Raw genomic sequence first — 25,824 nt, 5'->3', positions numbered from 1 at the left:
TATTGTGTGTGTGCTGTGTGTGAAATGTAACTTAATTTTTTATGCTAAAATCCTGTTAATTTGAAGGCATTGTACATTTAAATTTACACTTTCATTTCTTCTGTAAAGACTTGGGAATGCATTTTAAGATATATAAATATTTTTCCATGTGAATTTCAGGTCGTCATACAACAGAACCTAATAGCTCTCTAACATTCTAATTTATACACAGGTATTTTTACTCCTTAATCAGTGTGGCTGTCTGCCATATCAGCAATTTGAAAATAATGCAAGATGGAGCAACTATAATTTTGGATCCCTGAGTTGTTGTTTCATGAACGTGTTCTTACATGCTGAATTTAGACTCCTATTGTCAGATTTTGGAATGGGTCCATGGAGACTGGCTTTGAAATCAGTGGAAGAACCACAACAATTTCATTCAATCTAAAGAGGTCTTATGTGCAACAAGAGTGGAAATCATGGCCCGATTGTTCACTGCCCCAATTAAGGACCTCTAAAGAGGAAGTATAACTACCGCATCGTAAGTGGCATATTTATTACTACCTCGATTATAGCACGGTAATCCTCCACAGGGCACATCACAACCTGTTGTGATATGGAACAGAAATTCATAGGACAAGATAGAGACACCCAAAGTGAAAAATCCAATGTGAAAAATAGATGTTGTGAATTTCAGTTTAGGTATGAAACCGCAACAATAGAAGACATTAGTATTCTTTTGTATAAAAAATGTGATACAACCGTGTACCTCATAGTATCAATTATGTTTTGTTACAGAAAAGCAGTCATTATAGATAGCATCATATGGAAGAACACACCAAAAAGAAATAACCCACAGCAATAGCCAATATATTAATCTACTAAGCAGTATAAGGAAGAACAACCTGTCATCTCTTAAAATGTTTCCATAAAAATAGCAAAACCAAGTTATTTTAAGGATTTAAAACACCAGATTTTTGAGGATGACTAATAGATTTGATATACTTTTGTTAGAAATATTTTGAAATAAAATTTTAAAAGTAAGAGTAAATTGCAATTTTGAAATGCAAATATTGTACAACACAGCATAAAAATGCTAGTTCATGTCAAACAACGCCTAAAGTGCTCATTTTTTTTACTTTTTTGGCATTAATCTGACCAACAAGATGGCTCAAAAAACTAGTACTCAAAAATTGCCTCGCATCATGCCTTGTGGTCTTCTGTTAGTCAAAGAGGAAATTCTGACTCATCACTTTTCCAAGCTGGAAATATTCTGTTAAAAAAATTCTGCTTCAGATTTAAAAAAATGCATCCAGCTTTCTTTTTCAATAATTAGTTCTTCTACTCCCCAACTGAATGTTGCCTTTGTCTTTCGCATTTCTGAGTTACTACTCTTCTTAGAGGAGCTATACAATACATATGTAACTTTAAAACTATTTAATTATTTAATTCTTATTCTTCCTGTAACTATAGGATGAGCATGCCACAAGAATGAGTGGTATGACCTCTACATGTTTAGTTCCTCATCCAGAACTTCTGGACTGACTCATTCCAGCCAGACGTTCTTAGACATGGGATTTCTTAGTTAAGAAATGTAAATGGTCACCATAAATACCACCGCTACCACCAACAAACATTGCCTAACTGCTATAAACTAAGCAGGAGGAAGAACTGCTTTCGAAATGTACAGCATTCTTTTTTCTAAATCGATACCCTTCCCATTTGGCTTTCTTGCTCCGTTCTTGGTCTGCACATTCCCTATGATGATTTTCTTCTGTGGCACAGTGCAGTGTTAGATCAGTCAGCCACTCACCCATAATACTGACAGGGCATTCTTTATTAATATGGTCATAGGTTTGGTAATGATGTTGCCATATAAGACACTACAAGGTTTGTCTGGTTTGAGATCACTAGATCTAGTCCTCAACTAGATCATGGCAATGGCTATGCCTTTTCAAATGTCTAAGCCTGTGGGGTTTTACTCTTCCCTTCAATGGGAGGTATTAACTCTGCCATTTCCACTGACTTCCCAACAACCAAAGACTGGGAGAGTGAATTAAGGGAAAGGTTAAGAGAGAAGACCTGCAGAGGTTCCTAAAAGAGCTAAGCTCTGCTGGAACGATCAAAGAAGCCCTTTACTGTGCATATCTGAGACATAGCTGACAGCCATCTTTTGGGGAGGGATTTTATTTTATTTTATTTATTAATTTTAAAAAGTTGAGGTATAGTTGTTTTACAATATTATATTAGTTTCAGCTATACAACATAGTGATTCAAAACTTTTATAGATTATACCCCATTTAAAGTTATTATAAAATAATGGCTATATTTGCCTATGCTGTACAGTATATCCTTGTAGCTTATTTATTTTATACATAGTAGGTTATATCTCTTAATCCTCTACCCCTATCTTGTCCTCCTTTTCTCTCCCCACTGATAACCACTAGTTTGTTTTCTGTATCAGTGAGTTTGTTTCTGTTCCGTTATATTAATCATTTGTTTTGTTTTTTAGCTTCCACGTATAAGTGATAACATACAGTATTTATCTTTCTCTGTCTGACATTTCACGAAGCATGATACCCTCTAGGTCCATATACGTGTTGCAAATGGCAAAATTTCATTCTTTTTTATGACTAATATTCCATTGTATATATGTGCCACATCTTCTTTATCCATTCCTCTGTTGATGGGCATTTAGGTTGCTTCCATGTCCTGGCTACTGTAAATAGTGCTGCTATGAACATTGGGGTGCATGTATCTTTTCGAATTAGTGTTTTCATTTTTCTTTCAGATATATACCCAGGAGTGGAATTGCTGGATTTAGTTCTTTGAGGAACCTCCATACTATTTTCTGTAGAGGTTGCACCAATTTACATTCCCACCAACAATGAACAAGGGTTTCCTTTTTTTGGATGGATTTTAGAACTAGCATTTTAATGTAATGAATATGCTGTTCTGCTGCCTGCAGCCATTTTTTTAAATGACCTTGTGAGTCAGATGACCTGAGATCACTTCCAAATTCCACTACTTAGCTGCTGTGTAACAAAGTTCCTTCACCTCTTTGGAGTCTTAGCTTCTTCATCTGTAAATTATGCTGACGATAGAACTTCCCACAGAGAGTTCTTAGAAAGATTAAATGCCATTAAATGTTAGTACTTAGCCATGCTTGACACTGTTACAGTAAGTATTGGCCAAATATCAGCTCCTTTTGGGACGTGCACTTTGCATGTCCATGGATTCGTTTTTAGCCATTCACATGATCTCTTGTTATTGCCGCCAGGGGTGAGGAGTCTGCTGTCTAGCTAAAGAAACAAATGTATTTTCCGAGGTCATGATATGTAATTTGTTGATACTTAATATTACAGTTTTGGCTTGAGTGTTCCATTTGTAGGAGATGAAGAGAAGTAAAACAATGCATGAACCAATAATACTGGGGAACATCCAGTTCTCATGGTTGGTCTGCCACTGAGTCTCTGTAAGGCCGTGCAGTTGTCACCTAACTCCTCTGGTTCTTGACTTTTCCATCGAAATGCAGTAGTAGTCCCAACCTGCATGCACTTCACAGGCTGTATGTGTATCAAACAGAATTATAGAAACAGGAAAGCCCAATGAGGTGTGAGGGGAGACATTTCTCTTACAAGTCAAGGATGCTTTAATCCAGAGCTTCATTTTAACAGTCAACTTACAAGCATAGGAAAAGATGATAGAGCAACCAAGGCTTCCTGCAGAGCATGAACTAATGTTAAATTATGGGAAAAGAAAAAAGGCTCTTTCTTATCTTCAACAATTTCCTAGGGAAAATTGGGAATGAGGTTTTTCCTCCCTGGTGCCCCCTTGGTAATTTGTACATACTGCTCCCTTTTCCCTTATTACATCATGTTATTTCCAGCTTTTTAAAGACACTGACTGTATTTTATTTTTGTGTCCTTGACAAATACCACAATGTCTGAGACATACCTAATGCTCAATAAATGCTTGCTGAAGAAATACACTGAAAACCAACACTATTCCTTGGCAGTCTATTCATTGTTGAATGGATTTTGCATGCTGCTTTCTAACAAGCCTAGCTTCTCAAAGGATTTCTCTATCTGAAGTTGAAATGGAGAACCACTCCTTACCATTTTCTGCATAGAGTCTAAAAAAATATTGTACTCTTATAAGTCAAATTTGAAACATTAAAACAGCCATGCACCTCCCAGTACTCTTTGTCACTCATTTGTGCTTTATTTTCCTCCATGGCATTTATCCATTTATCTTTTTCTAAAATATTATGCAATTCTATTTATTTATATTGATTACAGTCTTCCTTCCCAGACTAGACTAAAAACTCCAGGTGGGCAGGAATTTTGGTCTGTTTTAATCACTGATAGAGCCTCAGCCCCTAGAAGAGTAGACTCAATAAATATGCATTGAATGATGGAATGAACCTCACAAAAGCAATAAAATGCTATTTACTCATCCTTTGTTGCTAAAAAAGCATGAGGAGAAGTGAAATGACTGACCAGCATCGTAAACCTGTGTTTCCATTATTTGCTCTAAATCTCTGTGACAGGAAGAAAAACAGTTCTTAAAAATCTAAGACTTTTAATGAAACAGATAAATGTCTGAAGTAATATAAAAACAAAATCCCTCAAGGACAGAAGAAGGAGTTAAGCTCTGAGTTTCTCATATTTAATCATATTTAAGTACCGCTCTTATTTTGCCGTGGATGAATTCTTGTTCACGTGCAGAATGAATAGTGAGAATATCACTGCGCAGCCAGCCACAGACAAACTCAAAGGAGGACCATTCCGTGGCAGAGGTATGAAAAAGGTACTCTGCATCCTGATAAAAGAGCCAGGGTGCATCTGAAAGAAAAATAAGCAACACAGGTGAGGCAACAATTATTGAACAATGTAATACAGACTTAAACAGGGTATACTATGATTGACCCCAAATGTGTAATTTGGTCACTCAGCATTAAGAAAATGTGTGTGTATACACCCACTCCCACACATAAATAAGTATACAATTTACTTATTTTCCTTGGTCTATTTCATATAAGAAACATTCACGTATATTCAAAAGTCTGAGATAGATACATATTTTTAAATCATGTGTCATGAAAATGGAGTTAAGCTATGATATGTCTTCAGTAATATTTAGTGACATTTATTAGTTTGATTATTTATTAATGATGAATTTGTTAATTTGAAAAAATTAGTTCTCAATTGACACAAGAAAAGAGAAACTCGATTGGAGCTATGTAATAACACAGTAATGCTACAAAACAGCACAGAATTAGAAATTCAAGAACTGCCAGGATAATTCTTACCATACTGGTACCAGGGTGGAATCTTGGGTCTCACACCTGCAGAGTGAAAGCAAACCGGTTTGAGTGAACTTTACTTATAGGTGTACTATCTCTGAATTACTTCAGGTCTAAACACAATATTTTGGACTTTGCTTTTTAAAAGATCATTTAAGAACCAGGTGTTGTTTGGAAAGTGGTAAGTTCTCATACTTGAAGAGGAAGCTCAAAAGAGACCTCTGGTTAAAGAGAAAAGGATGTGAATACTTGTTGAGAGCCTACTGTGTGTCACACACTGTGCCAGGTGCTTTCACTTACTCATTTGATAAGTAATTTTGTTTGCTTGTAATGTCACAGTGACATTTCTTCCAGGTTGTACTTGCAAAATACAGTATTCCACAACATAGGCATTTATTTTCATTTCCTCCTAAGTTAGCGTACTGCACTGGTGTCACCTTTTCTCATTCCCCCATGATACATTATTTGCTAAAAGAGTACAATTTGGTTCATCATGAAGGCTGTTGGTACTGTGCTTCAGGGTGCTTAAATTTTAGACCTCTGTAACTGTTCACTTGGGAAAATGCTATAGATTATTAGAACGCAAACAAATAGTAAAGATCTTATTAATATTTTTACCTCTTGGAATTTTGCATATCCATTCACGTTTGGAACCACAGTATGAGGGTAGCAACGTTTTATTCGCCTTATAAACAGCACAGTTTCTTGCATCTTCTCCAAAATAATTATTGTCTAAAAATGAAGAGACAACCTGCAGCAGATGAAGTTCATTATTCCTTAATAACGATCCCCCGCAAAAAGTTTCAAAAGATCAAAAAGACATCCCTGTAAATAAATCACAATAGACTTCTGGAGGAAGTAGGTTATGATGCCAGTTAAAGGTGGTTCCACATTTGTGAAAAGCAAGCTAATCAAAGCTTTATCCTTTTTTTCTTGAAGATGCTTTTTTTCTTTCTTTCTTTAAGAGGGATTCTACTCTTTTCTCCAGAAGGAACAAGTCAGATGAACTTGCACTGTTTTCTCACTGGCAAGATTAGGCTAGCCCTGGGATCCTGGGTAAACTGTTTAGAGGCTCAAGGATCTTTCAGAATCGAGTCTCACCTTTGATGTAGATTCTTTTGCATAAATACTAGGCTTTTAGTCTCTAATCACTGACTTCTAAGTCAACCCTAGCTTTAATCAGGAAACTATCCAATGTTTTCCAGGAATGATCACGTAACGGGGTAGTGACTAGAGATTCAACCTTCTCAATGATTTGATGACTACTTGACAGAAGAGTGGATGGGCCGTGAGTAAAACTGAGGTACAAAATTTGAAAAAAAGAGAGTTTTGAAACCATTTATACTCCTCAAACATCTACACGGTCATGCAACAATTCATCTAACTTAAATATATATAAGCTCAGATTCAGAGAATGGCATGAGTTTGATATTTATTTTGTCCAGAGGGAAGTGGCAAGGGACTCAGTCCACTGCTTCATCGCTTAATCTCATTGATTCTGAACCAAATTGTCTATTCCTCTCCTATTACTGATGAGTTTTTGTTTGTTTGTTTGTTTTACTAAAACGCATTCTCAACCTCTATGTACCACATCTTATTCTCCAAGTGCCGTATTAATGTTAACCACCCAACTGTGCCATGTGGTGGCTGCCATTTATGGGGTAGGTCGACCCTGCTATGCCCCTTCCACTCTCTGGGCCTTGGTTTCTTCATCAGCAAAAGTTGGGTGGGGCTGGGTGATCTCTAAGATCTCTTCCTGTTCTCTTGTCCTGATGCCCTTTTCAAAGAAGCAGTACTGGGGTAGAATCGTTATTTTTTTAAACTAACATACTCTTACTATTTTTATTCCCACTATAAGCATGTAGCTTTTCTGCAAACCCCTTCCTTGCTACAGATTTGAACACCATCTATGTAGCAGGTCTAGAGATAGATCCCTTTTCTCTATTGATCTTTACTATTTCAAAGTTTGGCTGCCGCTGTTTTGCCAACGAGGAGACATTATGATATTGTGGCTTTGGAGGCAGACAACCTGTGTACAAATACTGTCTCTCTTATGTATTATTTTAGGCAAACTCTTTAATCATTTTAATACCCACTGTATTGAATCACTGTAAGGATGAAATGAGATCATGCAGGAGTGCACTCAGCTCAGTGCTCAGAACATAATTAGGGCTCAATGAACAGGAGCTGCATTAAATGCTCACTGCAGGCTGTTGCTAACCCCAGTTCACAGGTGAAACTGAATCACTTGATTTTGCATGTGCCTAACTTGAGTTTGCATGTGCCTAACTTGATTTTGCATGTGCCTTCAGATGGATCTCATTTTAATCTGGGATACTGCTACTGTTTTTTTCCCTATTATGAGGAAAATCTGAGAAATCCTCATTGCACCTGAAAAAAAAAAACCCAAAACGTAATTGTGAGTTCCCTCTTTCCTTCATAGAGGTTTTTTTTACACGTGAGGCTGAATGAAAAGCAAGTCTTTTTTTTCCCTTCCAAATAACTTGCTTTGTCTGGGAAGGAGGAGCTGTTTCTAAGGCTGGCATTTCTGTTCTTTTAGAGTGAGAGAAACTGAAAATGTTTCTTTTCACTGTGACACAGACAAGGGTCCCACACTCACACAATCAGGTGCTCTGCAGCAGAGGTGGGGGGGGGTGCAAAGGAAGCCTGGTATTATTTTAGAGAACAGTTGCTTCTCTGCTGGAGATTCTTCACATGGGAGATGGTTTTGGGGGCTTTTTCAGAGAATTTGATTCCTTTTTGGGATGAGATCTTATAGCTGGCTTTAGAACTATCTGGCTAGCAAAGGTTTCTCAAGACCTTGCTGAAATAACTCTTTTGGTACCAAGGTCTGGTGCAGTTTTTGATTTAGGTTTGGGTCATGGGGAAGATGGTCATTCTTTCCAGGTTCTCTTGGTTGGTTTACCAAGTGGTTCCAGGGCCAGCTGCTTTGAATTCATTTTCTTTTCTCTAGCTTGGAAAGACTTACAGGAGTTCCATCAGACCACTCCCAAGAGCCAGCATTCAGTGGGTTTCTTTTGTTAAATCCAATCCAGAACTGCCTTTCTTCTGTCCTATGAAGAGAGGAAACAAAAACTTGGCTCTTCCCGTTGAATTCACAACATTATGTAAAATGTTCAAGAAATATTTTAAAGTATTTAGTTGTGTAGGGAACAGCTGATGCTACTGGCAAAACTAGTCAAGTCAGCAAGCATTTATTGAACATTTCCTGTAAGCAAAACCTGAGCTATAAAATGAACTGAGAGAAGATTAATCTCACTTCCCATTTCTCTTGGTTTGTATGGTGTGCTCATTGGTGATGGGCAGTTGGGGGAACAGTCAGCCCGTATTGAGAACATGGCTTTCGCATGTTCATTAGGAACGGCAATATCTTTCAATTAAGACAAGAACACATGAAAGCAAGTTGGTAAGAACTTTTGGAACATCTTTTCCCTAGAGGACTATTTATTTGCTAATTTACTATACTATTTATACTACTTTACTCTTTTAATTTGTTGTTCTTTTGTCAAATGTTCATGTATTCTCTGAAGGTTAATCACCACCACCCCATTTAATAAAAGGTACACAGCAGATTTGTTTTTTTGGTTTTTTTTTTAAATGTCCCAATGTAAATAATTCCACAGCAAACCAGTCTGAGGCACGGTAGATTAACTTCAGCCGTCACCACTGGTTAGACTTGGTGAGAAGCCCCACAGAGAACCATCTTCCCTCCTATTAGGCTGAGGACGAATGCGTCAAACCAGAGAGCACTCAATAAATCAAGCAATAAAGCCTAATTATACAACGAATCATCTGACTAAGATAATTTTCTGAGAATAATTTTGAAGAATTAAAGAGTTAAAATATTCAGAAGTCATGACAGATGCTTTATTTTCCTTAGTGCACAGAAGAAAGCCTGTTCTGAAGCAAGCCTGTTCTGAAGCATCCCCTTCTCAGATATTTGAGCTCCTTTGCCTGAATGATACAAATGAAAGTAAAATGTGACTTAGAAAAGGTCAGAATCACTGAGGTGCATTGGTCACTGCCATGATAATAACTTACATTTAAGGTTGTGGGAAGGTGAGAATGCTGCCTTAAGGTTAAACCAGGCATATTAATCTTAATGGCCAGGCTGAAAACTCACGTCACTCTCCCTGCCTTGAGAGCTTTTTATTTCTTTCCTCACTGAATTTAGAATTTTACATGTTTCCTGCTATATATTGGCTCCTAAACGATGAACTGGTACTTATTTTCTCTTCATCATTTTCCTAAAATTATGTAACTTTAATTAATATAATATAATATGAATATAATAAAATAGAAAAGCAGCGCCATAAGAAGGAGAAGAAGCATGTATGCTAACTATGAGAACTGGTTTATTTGGTATAATTAAGCATGAGATTTGACTGAACTCCCTGGCAGTCTGGACAAAAAGTAAAACATACGTTATATAGCTTTCGTGATTAAGTGCCGAAGATCAATAATTTGATAGATACTTGACACTAAATTCACTAAATTCTTGACATTCCAAGTGTGAGAATTTATATAAATACAAGTGTTATAATGAAATTTGATGTTACAGCAAACTTGGAAGCAGTTTTCATGTGTTGTTTCATATAGCAAACCTCACAATATGCAAGTATGAAAGGATGTTTTGCAAGGGGCTGAAGTCATGAAGCCAAGTTACAACTTAGAAAAGTGGAGACGATCACATCTCCCTTGGATCTGAGGCCCCACACCAGACTAGCAAACCAATCGACAAGGAAGCTTCTTGAACTTTTCTTCAACCTCAGAGAATCTGACTCAGCGGCTCTGGCGTGAGACCAGAGGGCACTGTGTGAAAAAGTCTCCCAAGTGAGTGTGAGAATCAGCCAGATTTGGGAAGCATGGTCTCAGGCCAGCATTGCCTGCAGGGACTAGCAGTTCCATGGGATGTTGGTAAGTGGTCTCAAAAAAAAAAAGGGTTTTGCAGTCAAAGAAATTGCTTCCTTCTAGAAGCCTTTACAATGCTAAAGTATATGGCAAATTTCCAAGATCGTGCCTTGTTTTGCAAACATATTTGACCACAAAATCCCCCTATTTCCCCTGGAGTACTTCATGAGACACACACTGGGAGATACTCCCACCTTTGAGGTCATTTTTGTAGATGCTGGAGATGAATAATTTGATAGATGTTACATATTAACCTTCTTAGGGGAGGGTCCTAAAGGAAACTTGTGGGGAAGGCCAGGATTTTCCTCAAAAAGTAGTTCTGGATTTTCTGTGAGATTCAGGTAAGTGTTTCATTGAGACTTCAGATTTCCAGAGCTTGGAACAGAGTACCTGGTATTATATTTGTGTTACATATATATGGAGGCATGCCCCCGCCCCCAGACCACGACATCCTCAGGGGCAGGATTTTGTCTGTCATATCTATTGCATTCTCCAGCCACCCATGCATATAATAGGGTCCCTTCCATAGAAGATATTCTCAAAATACATGCTAACCGACAAGAACATTCTAGAGAAAGAGGCCAAGGGATGAGAAGACTTACTAAAAGAGAACATGATGGCTATTTTCAAATATTTGAAAATAGAGTAGACTTGATCTGGCTTACTAGAAAGTTGATCTTTGAAACTAGCCTCCAACGATGGAATGGGTTTTATCCCAAGTAAAGAGCACTTTGAAACTGAAAGGAATTATGTAGACCAGTGGTCCCCAGCATTTTTGCACCAGCGATTGGTTTCGTGGAAGACAGTTTTTCCACTGCCGGGGGTGAGGGGATTGGCGGGACGGTTCAGGCGATAATGCCAGCAATGGGCAGCGGCAGGTGAAGCTTAGCTCGCTCTTCCGCTCACTTCCTGCTGTGTGGCCCAGTTCCTAACACACTGCGGACCGGTATTGGTCTGCGGCCCGGAGGTTGGGGACCCCTGATGTAGACAGTAGATGACCACGGGAATGTAAGTAGAAGAAATTCCCGTATTGGGTCAGAGGTAGCACAAGACCTCCTAAGTTTCTTCAAATTTGAATTTGATTGATTTTCCAACTTCGTTAAATTCAAGATTCTGTAAACTTGCAAAATGGATGCAGACAAGTGAATGCTTGTTTCCTCAGAGGTAAAATTAGAAGGTTGGATTGGAATTTTTAAAAAAAATTAGTGGGACTTTCTTTTTTTCAAACCAAATCTCACATGGACTCCTGTTATATACAAAACAACTAGAAGGGGAGTTGGCTGGACCTGCTGAGTCAGTGAGCAGGGAACCAGGAGCTCTGCCCACTTGGCCTCTCCTGCTCTGGGGGCTCAGGACCCTCCGGACCCTCAGACAGCACTTTGAAAACCACTGGGCTAGATAATTTCTGAACTTGGCAGAAAAGCTCTAAAATTCTGATTTGAGGTACAGAGAAAAGATTTCAAATATCAAAACAATCGTCACTTTGTTCTTTGTTTTATGGAATGAGTAGTGGGTGCAATATAAATATAAAACTGTAAGTATGTATTTTTCTTTCACAACCAGTGTTTAGTTGGTTTTAGACTTAAATACTTGTGATTTTGAATATCCCAAATACCCCCCGATATTTGGGATACTCATGCCTAAGAAGCCATTACTTGGAGACAAAATATGCGACTGAAATTTTTCAAAATTAACAAGTATTTACCGATTAAATTTTGAATGTAAAAGCTCATTCACAAAATTCTCTTCCTCGATGTGGGCAAAGCTTGCAAGATGAGCTCCAAATTCTTCACAAAATTCTTCAGCTTCTCTCCATGTTCTTTTCGTCAGAACTTTTTCACTATGAAATACCTGTGTAGTAAAAGGAAAAAAAAGTTGACACGGTCATGAATAAGGTGAGGCTGTTTAATTCTGGACAAGAAGATGACAATAATATAATTGTTGTCATTATTCTACTTTAAAAGCTTGACCGAGTAGGGAGAAATAACATTTATTGAACTAAAGTGTGTCTAGTTGTTGTAATACCATTATCTCATTTGATTCTCATGACAAAGTCATGCGGAGGATATGATAGGCTCAGTTTAACAGATGAGGACTCTTTTCCTCCTTGAGAACTCTTTTTTTTCCCCCTCCTAAATTTCCTGTGACTGGGATATGCTTGTCCCTTAATAAAATGTTTGTCAAGAGATGAGGACAGTCAGGATAAGAGAGGTTACAAATTTCAGGTCACACAGCCACAAACTAGCAGAGCTAGGATTAGACCTAGTATTCCATAGCTGAATGAATCTGGCTAACCCAGGCAAAGAAATGAGAAATGAGACCTGGGACCTAGGGCGGGTATATTTCTAGGGTCTTTGGGTCTTAGCTGTGACTAAATTCTTTCCTGTTTCTCAGCTGTCCTCACAGTAGCAGGAAGAAGTCAGTCAAATGGCGGGCATACTTTTGACTTCATTTAAGGTCAAGGGTAAGGAACTGAAGACCTGGAGCTTCAGATTCTGGCCTCTGCACCCTTCTCATTTTTAACTGCCTGACACTATGCTGAGTCTCTAATGCCCGGCAGGCACCCTGCGGCCGGGCTTCACCAGGCTCTGATTTGCTGAGACCAGGATGAATAACCTTCCCAGTCCCATGGACCACAACACAGCATTTCCATATTTTAAATTATATGTCAAAACCCACCTCTGCTGGGAACCTTTTCTCGAATCACTTTAAATTCATAAGCCCTACTGCTATGCCCATCAAACACACCATATATTTGTTGACATATCAGGGTGATGTGTAGTAGAAGAAGCACTGGACTGGGAGTCCCAAGACCACAGTTTATTCCAACTCTGTCAATAAATAATTGTGATCTTGGGCAAATCACTTCATCTCACTTCATGCCGCAGTTTACTCATTACTAAGGTTTAACTTATTGCTCTGTGTGGTCACTTCTGGGCCTATTATTCCATGAATTTAATGTAGGATTATACCTGTGTACATTTAAATTTAGTGTATTACAGGTGTTTCAGGCCATCTATGAGACTGCAATATTTCTAGAGGTAGAGGCTGTCTCCATTCTGCTCTTCATGTGCCCAGGTGCTGGAGAAGAACTTTCTCCCAGGATTTTGGAAATCTCTATTTGTACAATGAACCAAAGACAAAACCACCAAACAAAAACATCATATTTCAAAAATGTATTTCTGAGAAGAAGATTGTAGATACTGATTTAAATCTAGGATCTAAAGATGATTTGCAAAAAGACATTTCTAACACGCACACACATATGTGTATATATCTATATCTGTATCTCTCTCTACATCTATATATCTCTATCTATATCTCACTCTATATCTATCTCTCTGTAAATCTGTATGGATAATGTTGGTCCCATTGAGAATGCCCATGTAACCTTCGTATTACCTTGAAGCAACTGGCCAGGCCAGGCTCTGACTCCCAATCCAAATAGCAGGAGGAAAAGGGCCATCTCTCTTCTTGCTCAGGTTTCTCCTGATTTTCCACTGGTTGCTTGCACAGGGACATTGCCTTAAAGTGTCTACAGTCCTTCACTTCCCAGCGACCAGGGGGACTCCTTCCTCGAATGACAACACAGCCACCACTGTAGCCTAAAAGCAGAAAACAACACTTTAATACCAGATGACTAGAACGTTTTGTGCTTGGAAGACAGCTCATTAGAGTGTTGAATAATTGACATCTCATAATGAAGCATCCAGACAAGAACAATAAAGATGAAAACGGATGTTTTATTGGCGTGATCGTCTCATTTCTCTTCATCTCTGGAGAAGAGAATAGTAGATGGCAAAGTGAGAGAAGAGAGAATATGAAGCCTAAAATTGGGGCATTTTGAGCTCAGATGGCAAATTATGGGAAATTAGGTGCTGTTCCAACTTGGGACTGAAATATCCCCCATATCTCATCAAATGCCAACATCCCTCTACTTTGAATGATTGAGCTTTTTAACTGTGCAGAGGAAAATTTAACTCACCATTTATTGAATACCTACCCTGTACACTGTGCTTTGAAACCCTACTGTGAAAAATTAACAATGAAAATGCATGGTGTTGATCCTCTGAGAAATAGATTCAACAGGAAAAAAATACATAAATGATGGAGTAAAGCAGACTGCAAGGTACACAACAGAAAACTCAACTGTACACCATGGAAGAGTGGAGAGAATGAGGTATATTCTAAATGGGGTGAAATTCTGGGGGCAGGGATGGGGCAGACATCAGGGAAAAGGGAAAGACCATTTAGTTATGGACAAATTCCATTTTATTCTTTTGCATATGTTTGAACATTTTGGAAGATGAAACATATTTTTCCATAGAAGCAATTTCTATGTTAAGATTCTCAAGTTTGTCATCAAATGTGTACAACTCATAAGACAGCTAAAAAATGCACTTCAAATTTCAGTGACTAGTAGAAAACAATCCCATTCCAAAAATAGAATAAAAATGGAGTAAAAATGAGCTTCTTTTTCATCAATCCAGAGCAATCATTCAATTAACTAAATCAACATTCAACAACAACAATAAAATTATGCATCTGTATCTATGTACCAGGCTAGGCTTTATATTACTAGCTGCTTGAGATAGAAGGACAAAAAACATTTAGTTTAGTGTGAGACACAAACAAATAAACGATTAATGGCAGCAAACATGATGGATTAAGTGCTATGGTAAAAGTGTGTTAAAATTTCTGTGGGGAGACTTCAGAAGTAGTGATGGAGTCTCAGGATGTCAATAAAGGATTTGCAGGAAATGACATTTGAGCTGAAGTTTGAAGGATGAAAAGGAGAGAAAAGTTTTCAAGGAGTGCTTTTAAAAAAGCAAGTGATTATAGATGAAGCATCTAAAGACTTGTGACGATTCTGGACCTAAAGGCACTTTAAAAAATGTAGTCACTTGGTACTAGATATTTGTCTTGCTTAATTTCCCTTCAGAAGTAATGGCTTCAATTTCTGTAGATACAGGGTAATTGACATTATCCTTGCCAGCCATGTTTTGGTTGTTTAATGCTGATAGAAAGACTAAAGAGAGAGATAATGAGGAGTGGAATGAGGAGGAAGGAGCCAGAGGAAGATGTACAAAGATTTACATTCCTCCTGAAGGAATGGAAAAGAGTTTTTGAAGAAGGAGAAAGAATAATGAAGCTACAACACGAGTGTTTGTGTCTTCAACAATCCTGGTTGCACACCCCGTGTTAGACACCTGCAGGAAGCTCACAGTCGTATGTGTGTGTGCACGCTGATGGTCAAAGAGACCCACGGAGATGAAAATGACCAGTGGTAAACAAGAAAACATGATTGTGTGACATGCAGAAGGAATGGAAGTCAACAGAGAGAGTTGGGCCACACAAAGGCCATCAGTTGGCTCCACTGGCCAGAAGAGCTAGTTAGTGTTCAAGGTGGAGTCTGGGGGGCCAAGCAGGGGAGAGAGTATAGCATGCCACTGCCCCTGCTGTGAATGGAGCACTGCAGGCCTGCTGAGTGTAATTGTGGAACGCAGCTCACAATCTAGCTGAGTCATGAACAACAGAGGAGATGCTGCCTGCTCTGTGTAATGAAATTCGAATGAAATTGAACTGTGGAAATCCATGTGGAATCCGAAAACCTAATATGTATATGGATGGAATTGCTCTAGTTGAAAGAGCAGGAAAAAACACACACTCCCACCTGACTCTTCCATCCTTCCTTCCCAGCAGCCTTTGACTTGGGGTCTGAACTCTGGGGTTCTAGTCCCAGCACAAATACTTAGTAACTTGAAACTCAAGGTTCATAAATCACAAAAAGCCTTGTCTAAAACATAGGGGCAACAATTCCTTTTCTTCTTATGGATTTTCATGAAGATCTGATAAAATAATATATTAAAAAGCTCCCTGAAAGATATGAAGGGCTAAAACCATCACTAAGATGTTGCTTCTATTCTTATTTTGACTGTTTTCATTACAAAAGCTGGGATTTTGTGGCACAGGTTCTGCCTGCATGTTCAAAGAATTTTTAAAAAGCTCAAATCAGCAAGTTTAAAATGCGATATACTTTTTTGTTGCTCTTGCATTTTGTCTTACTTTCCCACATCAGACAATGATTAAATAGCTTTGGTTTTAGACACTAGATATTCAACTCATCTTCATTAGTGAAGAAGATGTTTGTGAACTGCTCTGAAGATAAAAAGTGTGCAGTAGTGTTATTGGTATTCGAAAATGGTTAACTTAATGGAACATTTGACCTAAATTTTAGAGTCTCAGCCTCAAAGAAGCAGTAAAGTGGTATAATAAAGGGAGACTGGGCTAAGGGAGATATAAACCAAATTTATAATTTTATGTTGTGGGGATGCTTATGAAGCCAAATAATAAGGGTCGGGTGTGGAAAAGAGCAGAGGTGTTTCTTCTCCCAAGAAACTGTTCTCCAATTTGATTAACTCATTTCCCACTGGAAAGGAGCAACTGTCATCCTATCCCTTAGCGGTGAATCTCACATTTGAACTGATTCTCCTCACCTGCCTTAGCCTCCCTCTATCCCCGCCCCTTTACCCTCTCCATCAAACACAAATGGGAACACTTTCAGTTAATTAAGAAATTCCAATTCACTAGTCTAGTCTCTTCAGTTTGGTAAAGCTATCTAGCCTTATAGTAAATTGAACCAACTAGTCTAGCCTCTTCAATTTGGTAAAGCTATCTAGCCTTATAGTAAATTGAACCAACCTGGGAAAGCCTCCATCTTTCACTTCTCTGGCCGTATACCTGAAAACAAACAAAATCTATTTGTGGCCTCAGGGCAGGAGGGAATCATAACTGGGCCTTTAGACAATTAGTTTACTTGAGCCTGTCTACTCATTTCCCTTTCCCTGCAACAACTTTCACATCCTTAATCTCAGGCCCTCTGCCCCAGCCACCTTCCATCTCTCTCCTCTCCTCCGTGGAGAAAAGTGAAGCTTTGGGTCAGGGAAGGTGAGGTTTCATGGAGTTCTGCTTATCTACCTGATACCATGTTAGGCATTTTATATGGTCTTTTTCCTATTTAACTTCAAAACCTCTTTGAGGTGGATATTAGCATCTACAGTTCACTAATGGAAAAACCAAGGCACAGAGGTGTAGTAACTTGCCTTAGGGCCATGTAGTTCTTGAGGGTTTTATCTGGAATTTGAAACCATATTTAACTGAGTCTACCATGAGACAATGTCAAGGTACAGAGGAGGTGGACATTCAATAAATAGCTGTTGAATGAATGCTTGAATCTTCCCCTCTAACTGTGCTTCTCCATTTCTATGGAGCTCCCTCTCTTTCCCCTGGTCATGCTTCTCTCCTTTGTGAGACCATAGCATTTCATTGAAGATCTACTACCACATTTTAGTGTGTATGACAGTTACCTATATATTTATAAAAAGATATGGGAAATACCCAAAGGGTGCTCAGAAATGAGGCTGTTTGTCCTCATTTATGTGTTGGTTCATTTCAGTACTCTGATGCGACCTAAAATGGATAACTACCTGCTGGCTAGATATGGTTCTCCTTTCCATGTGTAGGGCAGTTTCAAGAAAACAGATCTGACTAAGCAATCCCATTTTCCTTGTCACTGAGAGAAGATTTCCACTGACTTGAGACAATTAGGGTAAATACTCTGGAGTTATCCCATGAGTGAAACATACCTTTTTCACAGTGCTATCTAGATCTAGAAACACAAACCTTTTGTCACAGAGCCTGAGTTACGGATGGATGCAAAATTTTCTCTATGAAATAACTGTGAAACTCTAATATAACTTGGAAGAGTATTTTTGAATGTCTTAAAGGATGGACTAACCTGTTTTCTTTCACCATAGAGCAGCCTCCATTTATATTGAATCCTTAATCTAAGTACAAAGTACATTTAGGTTTCTAATGCATTAGCTTCTCCCTAAATGAGAAAGGCCCTATTTGCCATCTTTCCCTTTAATCAGTGGCACTAGTTAGTATGGATCAAAACTGTTTTTCCTGTTTTACCTGAATGGTTACTTCTCTTAAAATACCAAGTACCATAGTCTCTTTGTTGTTGTTTTAGTAAGGATAGCAGGAAATTATCTCTTTATAGAAATATCCCAGCTATGAAGCTATGAAGAAATCCCTAATGAATCCATGGATCTAGGCATCGATCATTAATGGCTTCTAACATTTCAAATAGTAAGAGAACTGGACATTATATGCCTCCATATGGAGCATACAACTATCTATGAAATGGTCTTTCCAAAAAAATAAGAGTCTGATTTAGATCAGGCCTCTGGTTCCAACTTTTTAAAAATGTCATTTTAAAAATATCAATTTTATGAAAAATAAAAAGAATAGAGTCACTTTTTTTTATATTAAAGACTTCCATTTATTAGCACTGTGACACTCAGTGCAAAGAATACTCAAATGTTTGCTTTTTATACCAAAGGTAGTATATTGTTATTCTTCCAGCTCAACAAGCAGTATATACTCTTTAGTGAACTGTTACTTCCTAGAATAGCAGGCGGGCCTCTTCCAGAAGAGTAACACATTTTTAATGTGTTGTGGGGATACAGTAAAAAAAACCTAGGGGCTTCCCTGGTGGAGCAGTGGTTGAGAGTCCACCTGATGATGCAGGGGACACGGGTTCGTGCCTCGGTCCGCAAAGATCCCACATGCTGCGGAGCGGCTGGGCCCGTGAGCCATGGCCCCTGGGCCTGCGCATCCGGAGCCTGTGCTCCGCAACGGGAGAGACCACAACAGTGAGAGGTCCGCGTACCGCAAAAAAAAAATAATAATAAAACCTAGACTGAAGGAAGCTCTACAGGACAAACACATTTGCATCAACAAATAAAAATTTTAAAAAACGACAGTGGGCAAGGAAGAGGAAAACACAGATTAAAACAGACTTTAGGAGATATACCAACCAATTACAGTGCATGCACCTTTTCTTGATCTTGATTCAAATGAAGAACTCTAAAATACATTATATAATGGTTATGAATCATTTAGGAATTTGAGCATTAACTGAAGATTTATGATGCTATGGAATTATAGTTAATTACTTTTAGTTGTGATAATTGTATTATAGTCATGTTTCTAAAAAGGAGTCTATCTTTTAGAGATAACACTGAAATATTTATGGATGAAATGATATGATATCTGGGATTTTCTATGAAAAAATATGGGAAATGGGAGGAGTGGGTGGGAGTATAGATGAAACAAGATTGACCATGGGTTGATTATTGATGACACTGGGTGATGGGTATATATGGTGGTTCATTATGCTATTTGGTGAACATAATATAAGGTTGAAAAAATGGCAGGACTATGATTCCACCACAGATTGAATATTTTGATGATATGACATAAGGACAGAGTCTTCACTGAGTTTATAAAAAGCTGCAGGCTTCCTGTTCAGTGGTCAGTTTATGTAGTCAGTCTGGGCTGGATTAAGGTTCTGACATGGGAACCAAGCTATTGGATTCTTTTGTGACAGGCAGGAAAAAAAAAATGTCATTTAGGATGGTGTTTCTGCAAACTGCAATTTAAAAGAAAAAAGGAAACACAGCGGTTTTTATATTGCTATTTTCTTCAAAAAAAGATTTACATTTTCAGAGACAATTTACCCAATGTCAGTCAGCCTGAGCAGCCAAACTGAGCATCACGGTATTATTTTTGCTTCAGGGAAAAGAGAAAAAGAGTAGTGCCACTCAAATAAATTACAGCAGAAACTTATGAATGACAAGGAGTTCTGCTTCAATTCCAAATTTTAGACATTCAAATATGCCCCAAGGAAGATAACATTAAAAACTAAGAACTTTGTCTACTCAAAATATATTAATTTATTTTGACAGGTATAGACACTCCTAACAAAATTACAAAGTATATTAGAAATGATACCTGGGTTTTTTTTCCAGTAATAGTGTGACATGGAACTTTACTATTCTCTGCATTTTAATAACATTCATAAATTTGTAGAATGAGAAGGTTGTTTATTGAGTGAATTGTGATGTTTCTTGTTTAGAGCTATGCAGTCACCGGTTTATATACAAATTTCCTAAACCGATGGTTATACACAAAGAATCTAATTTGTCTTACTTCACCTTGCATGCATCCTTTAAAAGTATAGATTTTAAAATAAATAAATAAATAAACAATATATTTTAGAGCATTTTAGGTTCACAGAATAATTTAGCAGGAGGTACAGACTTCCCTTATACCCTGTGCCCCACGTACCTTATTACTGACATCCCATACAAGAATGGTACATTTGTTAAAACCTATATTGACACATCATTATCACCCCAAGCCCATGGTTTACATTAGGGGCCGCTCTTGATGTTGTACATTCTATGGGTTTGGACAAATGTACAATGACATATATCCACCATTGTGGTATCATATAGAATGGTTTCACCGCCCTCCAAATCCTCTGTGCTCTGCCTATAAACTCCTCCCTCCCCCAGCCCCTGGAAACCACTAATCTTTTTACTGTCTCCATAGTTTTGACTTTTCCAGAATGTCATATGGTTGGAGTTACACAGTATGCAGCCTTTTCAGATTGGCTTCTTTCACTTAGTAATACACATTTAAGTTTCCTCCATGTCTTTTCACGACTTGATAGCTCATTTCTTTTTAGCGCTGAATAATATTCCATTGTCTGCATGTAACACAGTTTATTCACTCATCTACTAAAGGAAATCTTGATTGCTTGTAAGTTTTGGCAAGTATGAATAAAGCTTCTATAAAAAAAATCCGTATGCATGTCTTTATGTGGACATGTTTTCAATTTGTTTGGGTGAACACCAAGGAGTGTAAGTGTTGGATTGTATGGTAAGAGTATGTTTACTTCTGTAAGCAAATGCCAACCTGTCATTGAAAGTGGCTATACCATTTTGCATTCCTGCCAGCAATGTATGAGCACTCCTGTTGCTCCAAATCATTGCCAGCATTTGGTGTTGTCAGTGTTTTGGATTTTGGTCATTCTAATAAGTGTGTGGCAGTATCTCGTTGTTTTAATTTGCAATTTCCTAATGACATATGATGTTCGACATATTTTCATATGCTTACTTTTCATCTATATATCTTCTTTAAGATTTTTGTCCATTTTTAGATTGAGTTTTTTGTTTACTTGTTGAGTTTTAAGAGTTCCTTGTATATTTTGTATAACAGTTCTTTATCAGATATGATTTTTACAAATATTTTCTCCCATTCTGTGGCTTGTCTTCTCATTCTCTTGACATTATCTTTCTCAGAGCACAAGTTTTAATGAAGTTTTAGTTTTAATGAAATCTAGCTCATCAATTATTTATTTCATGGATTTTGCTTTTGGTGTTGTATCTAAAAAGTCATCACCATACCCAAGGTCATGTAGGTTTTCTATTATCTTTTCTTCTGGGAATGTCAAAGCTTTGTGTTTTACATTTAGGGCTATGATCCATTTTGAGTTAATTTTGTTAAGGGTGTAAACCCTGTGTCTAGTTTTTTTTTTTTTTTTTTTTTTTTGGCATGTGGATGTGCAATTGGCCACGCATCATTTGTCAAAAAGTTTTTTCTATTGTATTGTTTTTGCTTCTTTTTCAGTGATCAGCTGACTATTTTTGTGTCAGTCTATTTCTAGGCTCTTTATACTTTTTTATTGATTTATTTGTCTTTTTTTTTTTCTTGCCAAAACCATATTGTCTTAATTGCTGTAGGTTTATAATAACTCTTGAAGTCAGGTAGTATCAATCCTCTGACTTTGTTCTTCTCCTTCAGTACTGAGTTGGTTATCCTGGGTCTTTTGCTTCTCATTATAAGCTTTAGAACCAGTTTGTCAATATCCACAAAATAATTTGCTGGTGTTTTGATTGGGATAGCATTGAGTCTGTAGGTCAATTTGTGTAGTAGTGACATTTTGACAATACTGAGTCTACCTATGAACATGGAATCTCTCTCTATTTATTTAGTTCTTCTTGATTTCTGCCATTAAAGGTTATAGTTTTCCTCTATAGATCTTATATATATTGTTAGATTTATATCTAAAAATTTCATTTTGAGGGGTGTTAATGTAATATGTTTTTAATTTAAAGTTCCCCTTTTCATTGCTGGTATACAGAAAAGCAATTGACTTTTGAGCATTAATCTTGTATCCTGCAATCTTGCTATAATTGCTTATTAGTTCCAGGAATTGTTTTTGATTCTTTCTAATTTTCTACATAAACAATCATGTCATCTGTGAACAAAGTTTTATTTTTTTCTTCCAATCTGTACCTTTTAATTGCTTTTCTTGTCTTATTGCATTAGCTAGGACTTCTAGTACAATGTTTAAAAGAGTGTTGAAAAGGAACATCCTTGCCTTGTTCCTGATCTTAGTGGGGAAGCTGCTAGTTTTTCACCATTAAGTATGATAACTGTGGGTTTTCTGTAGACGTTCTTTATCAAGTTGAGGAAGTTCCCCTCTATTCCTTGTTTGCTAACAGTTTTTAACATGAATGGGTGTTGAATTTTGTCAGATGCTTTTTTCTGCATCTATTGATATGATCATGTGATTTTGCCTTTTTAGCCTATTGATGTCATGGATAACATTAATAAGTTTTCAAATGTTGAACCAGCCTTGCATACTTGGGGTAAATTCCACTTGACTGAGGTGTGTAACCCTCTTTATACATTGTTGGATTCAATTTGTTAATATTTTGTTAAAGATTTTTTGTGCCTATGTTCATGAGAGATAGTGGTCTGTAGTTTTCTTTTCTTGTAATGTCCTTGTCTGACTTTGGTATTAGGGTAATGTTGCCCTCATAGAACGAGTTACAAAGTATCCCTCTGCTTCTAACTTCTGGAAGAAGTTGTAGAAAGCTGGTATAATTTCTTCCTTAAATGTTTGGTAGAATTCACCAGTTGAACCCATATGAGCCTGCTGCTTTCTGTTTTGGAAAGTTATGAATTACTGATTCAATTTCTTAATAGATGTAGGCTTATTCAGAGGGTCTATTTCTTCTTGTGTGAGTTTTGGTAGATTGTGTCTTTCAAAGAATTGGTCAATTTCACCTAGGTTGTCAAATTTATGGATATAGAGTTGCTCATAATATTCCTTTTTTATCCTTTTAATGTCCATGGGATCTGTAGTGATGTCCCTTTTTTTCATTTATGATATTAGTAACTTGTGTCTCCTCTCTTTTTTCTTAGTGAGCCTGGCTAGAGGCTTATCAATTTCATTGATATTTTCAAAGAACCAGCTTTTAGTTTCATTGATTTTCTTTATTGATTTCCTGTCTTCAATTTCATTGATTTCTGCTCTAATTCTTATTATTTCTTTTCTTCTACTTACTTTGAATTTAATATGCTCTTCTTTTTCTAGTTTCCTAAGGTGGAAGCTTAGATTACTGATTTTAAATATTTCTTCTTTTCTATTATGTGCATTCAGTGCTATAAATTTCCCTCTAAGCCCTGCTTTCTCTTCATCTCATAAATGTATTTTCATTTTCATTTAATTTAAAATGTTAAAAAATTTTCTCTTGAGATTTCTTCTTTGACCCATGTGTTATTTAGAAGTGTACTGCTTAATCTCCAAATATTTTGGAATTTTCTCAGCTATCTTTCTGTTCTTTATTTCTATTTAATTTCATGTGATCTGAGAGCAGACATTGTATGACTTGTTTTAAATTTGTTAAGTGTGTTTTATGGCCTAGAATGTAGTCTATCTCAGTGGATGTTCCACATGAGCTTGAGAAGAATGTGTAATCTGCTGTTGCTGTTGTTGGATGAAGTAGTCTAGATGTCAATCATATCCAGTTGATTGATAGTGCTGTTGAGTTCAGTTTTGTCCTTACTGATTTTCTGTCTGCTGGATCTGTCCATTTCTGTCATAGGGGTGTTAAGAGTCTCTAACTATAACAGTAGATTCATCTATTTCTCCTTGGAGTTCTAGCAGTTTTTCCCTCATATATTTTGATACTCTGTTGTTAGGTACATGCACATTAAGGATTGTTATGTCTTCTTTAGAGCTGACTTTTTTATCTTTATGTAATGTCCATTTTTATCCCTGGAAATTTTTCTTATTCTGAAGTCTGCTCTGTGTCAAATTAATATAGCTATTCCTGCTTTCTTTTGATTAATGTTAACATGGATATCTTTCTCTATCCCTTTACTTTTAATCTATAGGTGTCTGTATTTAAAGTGGGGTTTTTTTAGACAACATATACTTGGGTCTTATTTTTTGAACCACTCTAAAAATATATTTTAATTGGTGTTTAGTTCTCTAATTATTGTTATATATGTGATATATGATAACAATTATTATAATATTATAATAATAGTTATCTTTCCTCAGGGAGGAGCTTGAGGCCTCTAACCCATTTCCTCTAGATACAAATTTAAAGATAACCTATTGCCTATTGTCTATTGGGGTAGCCCTGATTGAGATCCCCAGGCAAGAAAGGGACCAAGGGCTTCCCTGGCAGTGCAGTGGTTAAGAATCTGCCTGCCAATGCAGGGGACATGGGTTCGAGCCCTGGTCCGGGAAGATCCCACATGCCACAGAGCAACTAAGCCTGTGAACCACAACTACTGAGCCTGTGCTCCAGAGCCCACAAGCCACAACGAAGAGTAGCCCCCACTTGCTGCAAGTAGAAAAATCCCGTGCATAGCAGCAAATACCCAAAGCAGCCAAAAATAAATAAATAAAATAAATAAATTTATTTTTTTTTTAAAAAATAAAGGGATCCAGGCATCCAAACAGGGTTCACACTGAGGTAAAGGTGTGTTGGATCTAGGTTGGTGACCTAAGATTAACACAAGGGCCTAAAGCTTGGTCCACAGGGCCTGGTTTTAGTGTAGATTATGGCTGAAACCATTAGCTTCTCCGGCACAGTTTCATGCTTTGGGATCCAGAGCTGAGCACAGGATGGTGAATTAATAGACCTGTAACTCTGAAATTCTGGCTAAGGTACCACAGAAGTCCATGGAGGAGATGGACTAGCAAGAATGTTACCTAAGTAACATTCCACAGCAAAGTCACATGGCAGTGACTGTGAACTGATTAGGTATGCTCAAATGTGCCCATTCACTCTGCTTTGAAGTATGACAGAGTATTCTGGACTGAGTAAGCCCCTGAGATTCTTGGACAATGAGGGCGGATGAGGAAAAGACTTTAGGAGGGAGAAACTGGACTTCTGCTAACAAAGGCATGTGTGGTCTTGAGCAATGAATTTATACCTTGAACTCATCAAATGACTCATATGAATTATACTTTAAAAAATGGCTAGCCATATATCACCGCTGAGAACCGGTGGTAATTGTTTTAGTTGATTTATGCATTAAGAAAACACTAAGGAAGAATCAGAGGAGGTGGACCATGAGGTTGATAGAATTTGGGGGCAAAGAAAACAGGAGGGAGAAGTGGTGTGACAGTGCCCTCTACTCACGGGGCTGACGTGCATTCCAGTGTGTGTACTTCACCGGCTCTGACTTCTGCCCTGCCGTCTTCCAAGTGTATTCTCCTGTATCATTTTGATCTTGAAGAGCTATCCAAAAATAAGTGTCCTTCGTTTTTACCACACTACTGATCAAACTGGTAATAAAAGCCTGTTCAAACCTGAAAAAGGGAAAAAGGAAATGATTATAGTAAGTTTCTGGGCAATAAAGAAATGTCGTTAAAACATAAT

The 25,824-nt window shown here is 37.5% G+C and overlaps 1 protein-coding gene and 1 long non-coding RNA gene across 2 annotated transcripts in view; one reads left to right on the top strand and one right to left on the bottom strand.

The window, feature by feature from the left end:
* Positions 1 to 25,824, bottom strand: part of PLA2R1 (phospholipase A2 receptor 1) — a 120,164-nt gene that overhangs the window by 37,648 nt on the left and 56,692 nt on the right. Inside the window, exons 11-17 of the mRNA XM_030852660.3 lie at positions 25,585 to 25,754; positions 13,622 to 13,824; positions 11,925 to 12,070; positions 8,277 to 8,361; positions 5,906 to 6,038; positions 5,294 to 5,329; positions 4,669 to 4,826 (exon numbers count right to left, since the gene is read on the bottom strand). Coding sequence (XP_030708520.1) covers positions 4,669 to 4,826; positions 5,294 to 5,329; positions 5,906 to 6,038; positions 8,277 to 8,361; positions 11,925 to 12,070; positions 13,622 to 13,824; positions 25,585 to 25,754 — 931 coding nt within the window. The remainder of the gene's footprint in view (positions 1 to 4,668; positions 4,827 to 5,293; positions 5,330 to 5,905; positions 6,039 to 8,276; positions 8,362 to 11,924; positions 12,071 to 13,621; positions 13,825 to 25,584; positions 25,755 to 25,824) is intronic.
* Positions 227 to 10,219, top strand: LOC115851026 (uncharacterized). Its single transcript, XR_009564618.1, has 3 exons — positions 227 to 520; positions 6,493 to 6,590; positions 9,908 to 10,219. It is a non-coding gene; the product is annotated as an uncharacterized lncRNA (long non-coding RNA).

Source organism: Globicephala melas, chromosome 7 (genome assembly GCF_963455315.2).
Source record: "Globicephala melas chromosome 7, mGloMel1.2, whole genome shotgun sequence".
Lineage (NCBI taxonomy): Eukaryota > Metazoa > Chordata > Mammalia > Artiodactyla > Delphinidae > Globicephala > Globicephala melas.
The sequence above is the reverse complement of the archived record's forward strand: the minus strand, read 5'-3'. Positions and strand labels throughout refer to the sequence as shown.